General features: G+C 47.2%; 1 protein-coding gene across 2 annotated transcripts in view; it reads left to right on the top strand.

Annotated features, from left to right (window-relative positions):
• The window catches only part of IRAG1 (inositol 1,4,5-triphosphate receptor associated 1), a 177,945-nt gene that overhangs the window by 98,423 nt on the left and 66,296 nt on the right, over positions 1-13,226 (top strand). For both annotated transcript variants that reach the window (XM_089654615.1, XM_089654614.1), the window contains exon 7: positions 7,805-7,854. In XM_089654615.1, coding sequence (XP_089510741.1) covers positions 7,805-7,854 — 50 coding nt within the window. The remainder of the gene's footprint in view (positions 1-7,804; positions 7,855-13,226) is intronic.

The raw sequence follows: 13,226 nt of genomic DNA, 5'->3' as shown, positions 1-13,226 counted from the left end.
GGGGTGAAAGTGTCCGGACAGGAAGGGGGGGAAAGTGTCCGGAGTGGAAGGGGGGGAAAGTGTCCGGAGTGGAAGGGGGTGAAAGTGTCCGGACAGGAAGCGGGTGAAAGTGTCCGGACTGAAAGGGGGGGAAAGTGTCCGGACTGGAAGGGGGAGAAAGTGTCCGGACAGGAAGGGGGTGAAAGTGTCCGGACAGGAAGGGGGTGAAAGTGTCCGGACTGGAAGGGGGGGAAAGTGTCCGGACTGGAAGGGGGGGAAAGTGTCCGGACAGGAAGGGGGTGAAAGTGTCCGGACTGGAAGGGGGGGAAAGTGTCCAGACTGGAAGGGGGGGAAAGTGTCTGGACTGGAAGGGGGGGAAAGTGTCCGGACTGGAAGGGGGGGAAAGTGCCCGGACTGGAAGGGGGGGAAAGTGCCCGGACTGGAAGGGGGGGAAAGTGCCCGGACTGGAAGGGGGGGAAAGTGTCCGGACTGGAAGGGGGGGAAAGTGTCCGGACTGGAAGGGGGGGAAAGTGTCCGGACTGGAAGGGGGTGAAAGTGTCCGGACTGGAAGGGGGGGAAAGTGTCCGGACTGGAAGGGGGGGAAAGTGTCCGGACTGGAAGGGGGGGAAAGTGTCCGGACTGGAAGGGGGTGAAAGTGTCCGGACTGGAAGCGGGGGAAAGTGTCCGGACTGGAAGTGGTTATATACTTTCAATGCATTTTCAGCATTCAGTCTACGTTTCATTTGGTTAGTTGGGGTTGTTGCTCTGCAATTGCATCCAGTTCCTGGGATTGGGAATTTTTTAGGCAATTTATAGACAAAGTTTAAAAAAAAGAAAAAAAGCAATTTAGAATAACTTTTATTACATAATAACTAAAAGATAACGCATAATTTCCACGTCAGTCAATTGTTACAGAAAATTGAAGTAGAGGATTATATCATGCAAGCAGAGGCTCTGATTGGAGTACCCAACGCGTTTCAGAGGCACAGCTCCTTCTTCAGGGTTAACTCTGCATACAATGCCATAAGATCTGTAGCAAAATGAACTGCTTCCCGTCCGCCCTATAGCAGATATGCTGCGCAGTGGTGTGCAAAATCACATATATATATATATATATGTGATTTTGCATTTCCGGGTAGGCCACCATTCGCGGCCTCAGCTGTCAATCAATGTCCTGGCTGGTGATTACTCACCGTTGCCTGGTGAATGCCAGGGGGGGGGGAGGAGAACTGTTTGTAAACAAAACAGTTCTCCTCCCCTGTCTCCTCCCCTGTCAACTCCTGCACACTGCTTTGTATGGTTCTGCATACCACGGCCATACAAAGCAGTGTGCTTACAGTGAAACGCGCACAGCACAGCCATCCACAGCAGTGTGATTACAGTGAAACACACAGACACCATCCCCCTAGTAAAACACTCCCTGTACACAGTTAACCCTTTGATCGCCCCAGATGTTAACCCCTTCCTGCCCAGTGCCATTAGTACAGTGTCAGTGCTTTTTATTAGCACTGATCACTGTATTGGTGTCACTGGGGATGTCAGTGACACCAAGTCAGTTTCCCCCCAGTGTCAGAATGTCCGCTATAAGTCGCTGATCGCCGCCATTACTAGTAAAAAAAAAAAAATTCCAGTATCTATACCGCCATTTGTAAATGCTATAACTTTCAGGTAAATCCATTAATTTACACGTATTGGGATTTATGACGAAATTTAAATTTATGTCGAAATTTTTTTTTTTTATTTTTTTTTTACTGGACATGTTGAATAGCAAAAAGTCAAAAATACTGTTTTTTCCTCAAAACTGTCGGTCTTTTTTTTATATATATATACATAGCACAAAAAATAAAAACGCACAGGCGATCAAATACCACCGAAAGAAAGCTCTATTTCTGGGAAAAAAGGCCGTAAATTTAATTTGGGTGCAGCGTTGCATGACCGCGCAATTGTCAGTTAAAGTAAATTTATGACGAAATTTAATTTTTCAAATTTTTTTTTACTGGACATGTTTAATAGGAAAAAGTAAAAAAATATAGTTTTTCTCAAAAATGTCAGTCTTTTTTTGTTCATAGTGCAAAGGACCAATCATTTGCGGGAAAAAAAAAAAAAAGGACGTAAATGTAATTTGGGTGCAGCGCTGCAGGACCGTGCAATTGTCAGTTAAAGTAACGCAGCTCCGTATCGAAAAAATGGCCTGGTCATGAAGGGGGGGGGGGGGGAATCCTCTGGAGGGCAAAGGGTGAAAGCGGAGCTCCACCCAAAAGGGGAAGTTCCGCTTTAATGCTTTGTCCCCCGCTCCCCAGAATTGGCACCTTTGGGGAGCAGGTACCCGAATTTGACAGGTACCTGCTCCCACTTCCGCTGCGATCGCCTAGGCCAGGGGTAGGCAACCTGCGTCTCTCTAGCTGTTCTGGAACTACATTTCCCATGAGGCATTGCAACATTACAAAACTGACAGTTACAGCTATGACTTGCAGAGGCATGATGGAACTTGTAGTCCTGAGGCTCTCATGTTGTCTACCCCTGGCCTAGTCGATCAGAGGCAGAAGTCATCCTCCCCCTCCCTCCCCGTAGTCTTCTGGGACAAGTGACAGGTCCCAGAAGACCACGGGGTCATTCACAAAGCGAAGCGCTTCTCGCACATGTGCAGTGGGCACCCGGCTGTGAAGCGACATGCTGTCACAGTCGGATGCCCACACTGAAGATGCCGGGGAGAGAAGACGGCCGGTGAAATCAGCTGTGGTGAGGACACCGCTGGACCGAGGGACAGGTAAGTGGCTGTATTTTAAAAGTCAGCAGCTGCAGTATTTGTATATTCACATCAGTCCCCACCAGGGGTGGACTGACAACTCATGGGACCCCCAGGCAATAGGGGAACATGGGGCCCCTGTGTCCTTGCCCAAACTCAAAAAAGCCTATGAAAAAGGTACCAGGGGCATCTCATGGGGCCCCCTACTGACCCCGGGCCCTCGGGCAGTGCCCGAGTTTCCAAATGGTCAGCTCGCCCCTGGTTCCCGCCCCTGAGGAGTGTACAATCTAAGGTCCCTAACTTACATTGATACATACTAGGGCCAATTTAGACAGGAGCCATTTAACCTACCAGCATGTCTTTGGAGTGTGGGAGGAAACCAGAATGCCTAGAGGGAAAACCACACAGGCACAGGGAGCACATGCAAACTCCAGGCAGGTGGTGCCATGGTTGGGATTTGAACCAACAACCCGAGTACTGCCAGGCTGAAGTGCTAACCATTTACGCACTGCGCTGCCCGTACCATTAGAGTGTCAGCTCTTCATACAAGGGCCACTTTAGCATTTCAAGAACATCACAAGACGGTTAGCATGAGCAGACATGGCACGCTCTACCGTCCGCAGGGCTGATGATTGATCGATTCAAATCCCAATCTGCGATCTTCGGTCGCTCCCCACCACACTCAATATTTATGTGGTTGCCAAGTGAATTATGAGACCTTTTTAGTGGTAATTTCACCCCGGCTTAATGCGCAGAAATTGCAGACTAATAATAGTCGGAATAAATGAGATGCGGCATATTTGTCAGAATTCCTCTCTCCTCCAATCGCTGCCAGGCACACAGGGGTTATTTTTCCGTTCCTTTTTGGCATTCCAGCAGCCAGGGAAACGGCAACTTGCTTGTGACTATATTAGGTATATTAGCTGTCTGGACAAATTGCTCAGTTATTTGGAAAAAAAAAAAGAACAATGCTGCGATAATCATTGCCAGGTTAAAGCGGACTTTGCATTAACCCCTCGCCCTCCGGAGGACTTAACCCCCCCCCCAAAGGTACCAATCCTGGGGAGCGGGGGACAAAGCATTAAAGCTGAACTTCCCCCATTAGGTGGAGCACCACTTTAACCCCTCGCCCTCCAGAGGATTCCCCCCCCCCCCCCCCCTCCTGATCAGGCCATTCTTTGCAATACAGTGCTGAGTTACTTTAACTACTTGCCGACCGCAGATATCCGAATGACGGCTGCACTGCGGCCGGCCAGTTCTGGGTGGACATCATATGACGTCCTCCCAGAACGCGCTCTCCTGTGCGCCCCCAGGGGTGCGCACCCGGCGATCTCCGTGATCGCTGTGTCCTACGGACACAGCTGATCACGTGACGTGGTAAAAGGCCAATCACAGCGGCCTTTTACCACATGATCAGCCGTGTCCAATGACACGCTGATCACCGGGAAATGCAAATGCCGGTTCTCGGCTGCACTTTCCTCACGCTGTCAGATCGTGAGGAAAGTACTGCTGAGAACCGGCAGTTGTCAGAGCGAGGATCGGCACCGATCATCAGGGTCACTGATCATCAGTGCCCTGATGATCGGTGCCCAGCAGTGCCACCCACAAGTTCCTCCCACCTGTGCCCAGCAATGCACCCACCTGTGCCCAGCAGTGCGCCCACCTGTGCCTAGAAGTGCCACCTACCTGTGCCCAGTAGTGACACCCACCAGTGCCACCCACCTGTGCCCACCAGTGCAGCCCAGCAGTGCTGCCAGTCAGTGCCACCAGTCAGTGCCCAGCGGTTGTGCCAGTCAGTGCCCAGCAGTGATGTCAGTCAGTGCCACCTATCAGTGCTATCTATCAGTACCCATTATCAGTGACGCCTATCAGTGCCACCTCATTAGTGCTGCCTATAAGTGCCGCCTATCAGTGCCCTTCAGTGCTGCCTATCAGTGCCGCCTATCAGTGCCCATCAGTGCCCTTCAGTGCTGTCTCATCAACGCACATCAGTGAAGGAGAAAAATTACCTGTTTGAAAAATTTTATAATAGAAACAAAGAAACTTTTTTTTTTTTCAAATTTTTTGCAATTTTTTTGCTTATAGTGCAAAAAGTAAAGTGCCCAGCGGCGATTAAATACCACCAAAAGAAAGCTCTATTTGTGAGAAAAAAATGATAAAAATTTCATATGGGTACAATCTTGCATGACCGCGCAATTGTCAATCAAAGTGCGACAGCGCTGAAAGCTGAAAATTGGCCTGGTAAATAAGGGGGTAATAGGCAAGTGGTTAACTGACAATTGCGCGGTCATGCAACGCTGCATCCGAATTAAACATTATATCCTCTTTTTTTCCCACAAATGATCGCCTTTGCGCTATGAACAAAAAAAAGACCGACATTTTTGAGAAAAGAAACAATATTTTTGACTTTTTCCTATGAAACACGTCCAATAAAATTTTTTTAAAAAAAATCATATTTTGTCATAAGCGGAGGCCAAAATGTATTCTGCTCCATGTTTTTGCAAAAAAAAAAAAAAATCCCAATACGTGAAAATGAATTGGTTTACATGAAAGTTATAGCATTCACAAATGGCGGTATGGATACTGAGATTTTTTATTTTATTTTTACTAGTAATGGCGACGATCGCAGGACTGCGGCGGACATTCTGACACTGGGGGGTAACTGACTTGGTGTCACTGACATCCCCAGTGACACCAATACAGTGATCAGTGCTAATAAAAAGCACTCTGGGCAGGAAGGGGTTAACATCTGGGGCAATCAAAGGGTTAACTGTGTGCAGGGGGTGTTCTACTAGGGGGCGGGGTGTGTGTGTTTCACTGTAATCACACTGCTCTGGATGGCTGTGCTATGCACAGCCATCCAGAGCTTTGTGTCCAAGCTGGCAGGGAGGAGGACTGTTAAGTGATGATCACTGATGAGGACTGTTAGGTGATTATCACCATCGGTGATCATTGGAAGTCACCAGGCCCCGGTGAGTAATTATCGGCGGGGGCCCGAAGATTGACAGCCAGGGCCTGGTGATTGATACCTCCCCATCGGAAATCACTGGGCGCCAGCGAGTAATTACCAGCTGGGGCCCAGTGATTGACAGCCAAGGCCATGAATGGCAGAACGGGTAGGGCACACGCACGTCTCCACCCACTGGCTTCTAGGATCTTTTAAAGGACTCCAGAACATGGGGGAGGTACCAGGGGCCTAACCTGTAGAGCCCTCTGGCCTGTATGAAGGTCTCCAGAACAAGGGGGAGGTACCAGAACCCTGACCTGCAGAGCCCTCCGACCTGTCTGAAGGACACCAGAACAAGGGGGAGGTACCAGAGGCCTGACCTGTAGAGCCGTACACCCGTAGCACCGCCGTATAACCGCAGCACCACCTTATAACCGTAGCACCTCCGTATACCGTAGCACCACAGTTTACCCGTAGCACCGCCGTATACCCGTAGCACCGCCGTATACCCGCAGCACCGCCGTATACCCGCAGCACCGCCGTATATCTGTAGCACTTCTGTATACCTGTAGCACTGACGTGTACCCGTAGCATCTCCATATACTCGTAGCACCTCTGTACACCCGTAGCACCGCCGTATAACTGTAGCACCTCCGTATACTCGTAGCACCTCTATATCCCAGTAGCACTGCCATATACCCATAGCACCGCCTTATATCTGTAGCACCTCCGTATACTCGTAGCACCTCCGTATCCCAGTAGCACCGCCGTATACCCGTAGCACCGCCGTATACCCGTAGCACCGCCGTATACCCGTAGCACCGCCGTATACCCGTAGCACCGCTGTATACCCGTAGCACCGCTGTATATCTGTAGTACTTCCGTATACCCGTAGCACCGCTGTGTACCCGCAGCATCGCCATATACCAATAGCACCGCCGTATACCCGAGTACAGTAGTACATAGCCATTTGTGTCTATAGAAGGCTGTACCCAGGCAACCTGGGGAGGCGGGAGGACCAGGGCTGCTGTTAGAAACCACAAGGCCCCTTACAGCCAACCTGACAGGGGCCCCCCAAACCACAGGGTCCCATGCAGCCAACCTAACAGGCCCCCCCCCCCATCCCCACAAAAAAGAACACAGTTTACTAGGCTTCATTTATGAATGAACTTAGGGAGTGATTGGTACCGATCACTCATTGTGTTCATTCAGGAATGGAAGGGGCTGATAAATTACTGGAAATGATCCCCTGTATGTTTCTCTCTGCAGCAGCTGAAAGCCAGCTGGGGGGGGGGGGAGAAGAAGCCAGCTTTCAGCTGCTGCAGGGAAAGCCATACAGGGAATTGGTTCCAGTAATTGCCCCAATCACCCTTCCTGCCCACATCCGATTCACCCAGCTGCCTGGGCCCCCCTGCTGGCCCGGGGCCTGTACAAGAGGACTGGTGGGCACCCCCTTATTCCACAGCCCTGTGGAGGACACTGGTGTTTACGCTGAATGAGCCCAGCCGCCCGTGTGCATGGATCTTTACACGGGATAAGCAGCTCTATTTTCAGCCATGTGACTGCAACTTTAAAGTATTTTTTAAATCTTTAAAGAGGTTGTAAATCCTTACATATACCCATTGGCCTCAGGTGATACACAGAGATGAAACAAATCCTCCTACATGAGTTGTACCTGTTTATCTGTATCTCCTCTACATAAGTTCAAAGTAGAGAATTTACACAACATTTCTGAGCTTCAGGTGGCAGGTGATGGGGATTTTATGTCCCTAACTGCACAGCAGGGAGTGTGTAATCTGAGACCTGAGTGAAGGGAATGGGCAACCCCCTCCTGACACAGTCTCATAGGAAAACATGCACAGCTGGGGCTGTCAGTCGCTTGTTGTGTGCTGTGGGGTGGAGGGGAACATCTCCTGAGATTTCTTGGTGTTGGCATAGACTTTCAGAAGTGACTCATGCAGAGAGAAGACATACATCACATTAGGTGCTTTGGACTGAGGCAAGTACACACTATAGAAGGAAATACTTTGTTCATTTTTCATTTCAGAGGTTTACAGCAACGTTAATGTATTGCTAGGTAAGTCAGTAAAATCACCTGTTATCCTATTACAACTCTGCTTTTGTTTACACAGGAACCGATCCTTATCCCAACGTGTTCCCTTCAGCTGCAGCCATATTGCAGGTGAGAAGCCATATATAGAGAGAAATGAAAAGGATTGAATAAACAAGTGTGTAGATATACTCACCAGCCACTTTATTAGGTCCACCTGTTCAGTTGCTCGGTAACACAAATTGCTAATCAGCCAATCACTTGGCAGCAACTCGGGGCATTTAGGCATCTAGACGTTGTGAAGACGACTTGCTGAAGTTCAAACTGAGCATCAGAATGGGGAAGAAAGGGGATTTAAGTCACTTTGAACAAGGCATGGTTGTTGGTGCCAGAAGGGCTGGTCTGAGTATTTCAAGAACTGCTGATCTACTGGGATTTTCACACACAACCATCTGCAGGGTTTACAGAGAATGGTCCGAAAAAGAGAAAATATCCAGATGATAGAAAGGCAACAGTAAGTCAAATAACCACTCATTACAACCAAGGTATGCAGAATGCCACCTCTGAACGCACAACACATCCAACCTTGAAGCAAATGGGCTACAGCAGCAGAAGACCACACCGGATGCCACTCCTGTCAGCTAAAAACAGGAAAAAGAGGCTACAATTCACACAGGATTACCAAGATTGGACAATAGAAGATTGGAAAACCGTTGCCTGGTCTGATGAGTCTCAATTTCAGCTGCAACATTCAGATAGTAGGGTCAGAACGTGGTGTAAACAACATGAAAGCATGGATCCATCCTGCCTTGTATCAATGGTTCTGGCTGGTGCTTGTGGTGTTGTGGTGTGGTGGATCCATCCTGCCTTGTATCAATGGTTCAGGCTGCTGGTGGTGGCGGTGCTGGTGGTGTCATGGTGTGGTGGATCCATCCTAACTTGTATCAACGTTTCAGGCTGGTGGTGGTGGTGGTGTGGTGGATCCATCCTGCCTTGTATCAATGGTTTAGGCTGGTACTGATGGGGTCATGGTGTGGTGGATCCATCCTGCCTTGTATCAGTGGTTCAGGCTGGTGGTGGTGGTGTCATGGTGTGGTGGATCCATCCTGCCTTGTATCAATGGTTCAGGCTGGTGGTGGTGGTGGTGTCATGGTGTGGTGGATCCATCCTGCCTTGTATCAATGGTTCAGGCCGGTGGTGGTGGTGTCATGGTGTGGGGGAGATTTCCTTGGCACACGTTGGGCCCCTTAGTACCAATTGAGCATCGTTTAAACACCACGGCCTACCGGAGTATTGTTGCTAACCATGTCCATCCCTTTATGACTCCAGTGTCCCCATCTTCTGATGGCTCCTTCCAGCAGGATAATGCTCCATGTCACAAAGCTCCAATCATCTCCAACTGATTTCTTGAACATGACAATGAGGTCACTGTACTCCAATGGCCTCCACAGTCACCAGATCTCCATCCAATAGAGCACCTTTGGGATGTGGTGGAACGGGAGATTCGCATCATGGATGTGCAGCCGACAAATCTGCAGCAACTACGTGATGCTATCATGTCAATATGGACCAAAATCTCTGAGGAATGTTTCCAACACCTTGTTGAATCTACGCCATGAAGAATGAAGGCAGTTCTGAAGGCAAAAGGGGGGTCCAACCCGGTACTAGCAAGGTGGACCTAATAAAATCACCACGTCTAGATGCCTAAATGCATTGTTACCAAGCAATTGAACAGGTGGACCTAATAAAGTGAGTGTGTATATATACAGAGGCGGACTGACAACTCATGGGGCCGCCGGGCAATAGGGGATCGTGGGGCCCGTGTCCTCACCCACACTCAAACCACACCCAAAAAAGCCTATGAAAGGTACCAGGGGCATCTCATGGGGCCCCTTACTGACCCTGGGCCCTCAGGCAGTGCCCGAGTCTGAATGGTCAGTCCACCCCTGTGTATATATATACAGTTGCAAGAAAAAGTATGTGAACCCCTTGAGATTACGTGGAGTTTTGCATGAATTGGGCATAAAATGTGCTCTGAACATCATCTAAATCACAACAATAGAAGAACACAGCCTGCTGAACATAATACAACACAAACATTAGATGTTGCCATGGTTTAATTGCACATAACATGTAAACATTCACAGTGCAGGGAGGAAAAAGTATGTGAACCTTTGGACTTAATAACTGGTTGACCCTCCTTTGGCAGCAATAACCTCAACCAAACGTTTCCTGTAGTTGCAGATCAGACCTGCACAACGATCTGGAGTAATTTTGGACCACTCCTCTTCACAAAACTGTTTCAGTGTAGCAATATTCTTGGGATGTCTGGTGTGAATCGCTCTCTTAAGGTCATGCCACAGCATTTCAATCGGGTTGAGGTGAGGACTCTGACTGGGCCACTCCAGAAGGCGTATTCTGTGTTGTTGCAGCCATTGTTTTGTTGAATTACTTGTATGCTTTGGGTCATTGTCCTGTTGCATCACCCATCCTCTGCGGAGCTTCAGTTGGCGGACAGATGGTCGTACGTTTTCCTGCAAAATGTCTTGATAAACTCTGGAATTCATTTTCCCATCAATGACAACAATCCCTCCAGGCCCTGAGGCAGCAAAGCAGCCCCAAACCATGATGCTCCCTCCGCCATGTTTCACAGTGGGGATGAGGTTTTGATGTTGGTGTGCTGTGCCTTTTTTTCTCCACACATAGTGTTGTGTGTTCTTCCCAAACAACTCAATCTTGGTTTCATCTGTCCACAGTATATTTTGCCAGTAGTGCTGTGGAACATCCAGGTGCTCTTTTGCAAACTTCAAACATGCTGCAATATTCTTTTTGGACAGCAATGGCTTCCTCCGTGGTGTCCTCCCATGTGCTCCATTCTTGTTTAATGTTTTCCTTATTGTAGATGTGTCAACAAAAATGTTAGCATGTGCCAGAGATTTCTGTAGGTCTTTAACTAGCACTCTGGGATTCTTCTTTACCTCATGCAGCATTCTGCGCTGTGCTCTTGCAGTGATTTTTACAGGACGACCACGCCTAGGGAGAGTAGCAACAGTGCTAAACTTTCTCCATTTGTAGACAGTCTGTATTACCGTGGATACATGAACACCAAGGCTTTTGGGGGTACTTTTGTAACCCTTTCCAGCTTCATGCAAGTCAACAATTCTTGATCGTAGGTCTTCTGAGAGCTCTTTTTTGCGAGGCATGGTTCACATCAGACAGTGCTTCTTGAAACCAGTAAACCAAAAACAGGTGTGTGTTTTTTAAGGGCAGGACAGCTGTCAGCAACACATCCAATATCATCACACTGATTGGAGTCAAGGTTTGCTCACTCCTGGCTCCAATTAGCTCTGGGAGAAGTCATTAAGCTAGGGCCTCACATACTTTTTCCTCCCTGCACTGTGAATGTTTACATATTATGTGCAATTAAACCATGGCAACATCTAAAGTTTGTGTAGTATTATGTTCAGCAGACTGTGTTCTTCTATTGTTGTGACTTAGATGACGTTCAGAGCACATTTTATGCCCAATTCATGCAAAACTCCACGTGATCCCAAGGGGTTCACATACTTTTTCTTGCAACTGTATATAGTATACTGTATATATAAATAAGAGTGAACATTGTGTAAAATGAGGGGTGTACAAGGGGGGGGGAGAGCTCAAATGTTTAATTTCCTGAACTGCCAGTGGTAGTATGTGCACAGCATTAAGGGCAAACTTCCACCGGAGGGCACACTTCACTGATGCTGATCAGTGAACTGGAAGACAAACTCTGCTGCGGATTAGATAGACCTGACCCTGGAAATGATTGTATGCAGCAACAAACAGCAAAAGTAGACGTGTGCGGTTCGTTTCGTTCCGAATCGCATTTCAGACAAATGTTTTCGTTATTCGGATGTTGCAGAGCAACGAACTACAAAAATACCGAATTTACACTAATCTGAAATAACCAGGGGCGGACTGACAACTCATGGGGCCCCCAGGCAATAGGGGATCATGGGGCCCCTGTGTCCTTGCCCAAACTCAAAAAAGCCTATGAAAAAGGTACCAGGGGCATCTCATGGGGCCCCCTACTGACCCCGGGCCCTCGGGCAGTGCCCGAGTTTCCAAATGGTCAGTCCGCCCCTGGAAATAACAAAACAAAAGTCGGCTGAAATTCGATTAGAAAACAAAATCGAAAACAAATTCGAACAAACATTTGAAAACAAATTTAAAGCGGAGCTCCACCCAAAAGGTTGACGTTCTGCTTTAAGGACTGGTCCTCATTATTGTTCGAACTCGGTTGAAATCTTTTCGATTTTGAACGACTTTTCGAACTTCGTTGAATCCATTTAGTATTCAGTTGAATCCATTTCGAATACAAACGACTTTTTTCATTTGGTCGAAATTCTTTTGACTTGAATTCGTATACAAATGAACGAAACAAATCCCGAAAACGAATTGAACGAATTTACCGATCCGACTACATGAAATTTGTTAGACTTCGAAAAGTTTGAAAACAAATTTAAAGCGGAGCTCCACCCAAAAGGCTGAAGTTCCATTTTAAGGACTGGTCCCCGTTATCTTTCGAATTCGGTTGAGATCTTTTCGATTTCGAATGACTTTTAGAATTTCGTTGAACCCATTTCGAATACAAACGACTTTTCGAATTTGGTCGAAATGCTTTCGAATTGAATGCAAATACAAAAGACCAAAATGAATCCTGAAAACAAAGTGATTGAATTTACCAACTACATGAAATTTGTTAGATTTCTAAACCTTTGAAAACAAATTTAAAGCGGAGCTCCACCCAAAAGGCTGAAGTTCCGCTTTAAGGACCGGTCCCCGTTATTGCTCGAATTCGATTGAAATCTTTTCGATTTTGAACAACTCTTAGAATTTCGTTCAATCAATTTTGAATTCGGTTGAACCCATTTCAAATACAAACGACTTTTCAAATTTGGTCGAAATGCTTTTGAATTGAATCCGAATATGACATTTTTTCTGGCAGGGGTTGCCAGAAATCTGACTTGTAGCTTAGTGCATACTTCGGAAAAACCAGCCAGCCAATCACACAACAGGAAACGACATTTTTGCGGGGGGGGGGGGGGGGGTCATTCTGTACACTATCTGTATACAGAACACCTCCTGGTTGTCATATTGCATTTTACAGAAAATGACAGCAGCTGCAGATTGAAAAGGAAAGGTCATTTTTAATAACATTCGATTACGGCATGACGTGTGTAGCAATATATTATTTTTTCTCTTTAATTTGCTATTTTTTTCCCCCACAGAATTAGCTGTCACTTTCCCAGGAGCTAAAGGAAACTTTGTTTCTTTTAAGAAACTAAAAGGAAACTTTGTTTCTATTAACTGGGGGAAATAAACTAAAAAGGAAACTTTGTTTCTTTTAAGAAACTAAAAGGAAACTTTGTTTCTATTAACTGGGGGAAATAAACTAAAAGGAAACTTTGTCTCTTTTAGCTGGGGGGGAAGTGACAGCCGATTCTCTGAGCTATAGTGGAGAA

This window comes from Staurois parvus, unplaced genomic scaffold (assembly GCF_062004578.1).
Source record: "Staurois parvus isolate SC_StPar_1 unplaced genomic scaffold, SC_StPar_1.0 ptg000781l, whole genome shotgun sequence".
Lineage (NCBI taxonomy): Eukaryota > Metazoa > Chordata > Amphibia > Anura > Ranidae > Staurois > Staurois parvus.
Note: the sequence above shows the minus strand (reverse complement) of the source record. Positions and strands in the feature narration are given on the sequence as shown.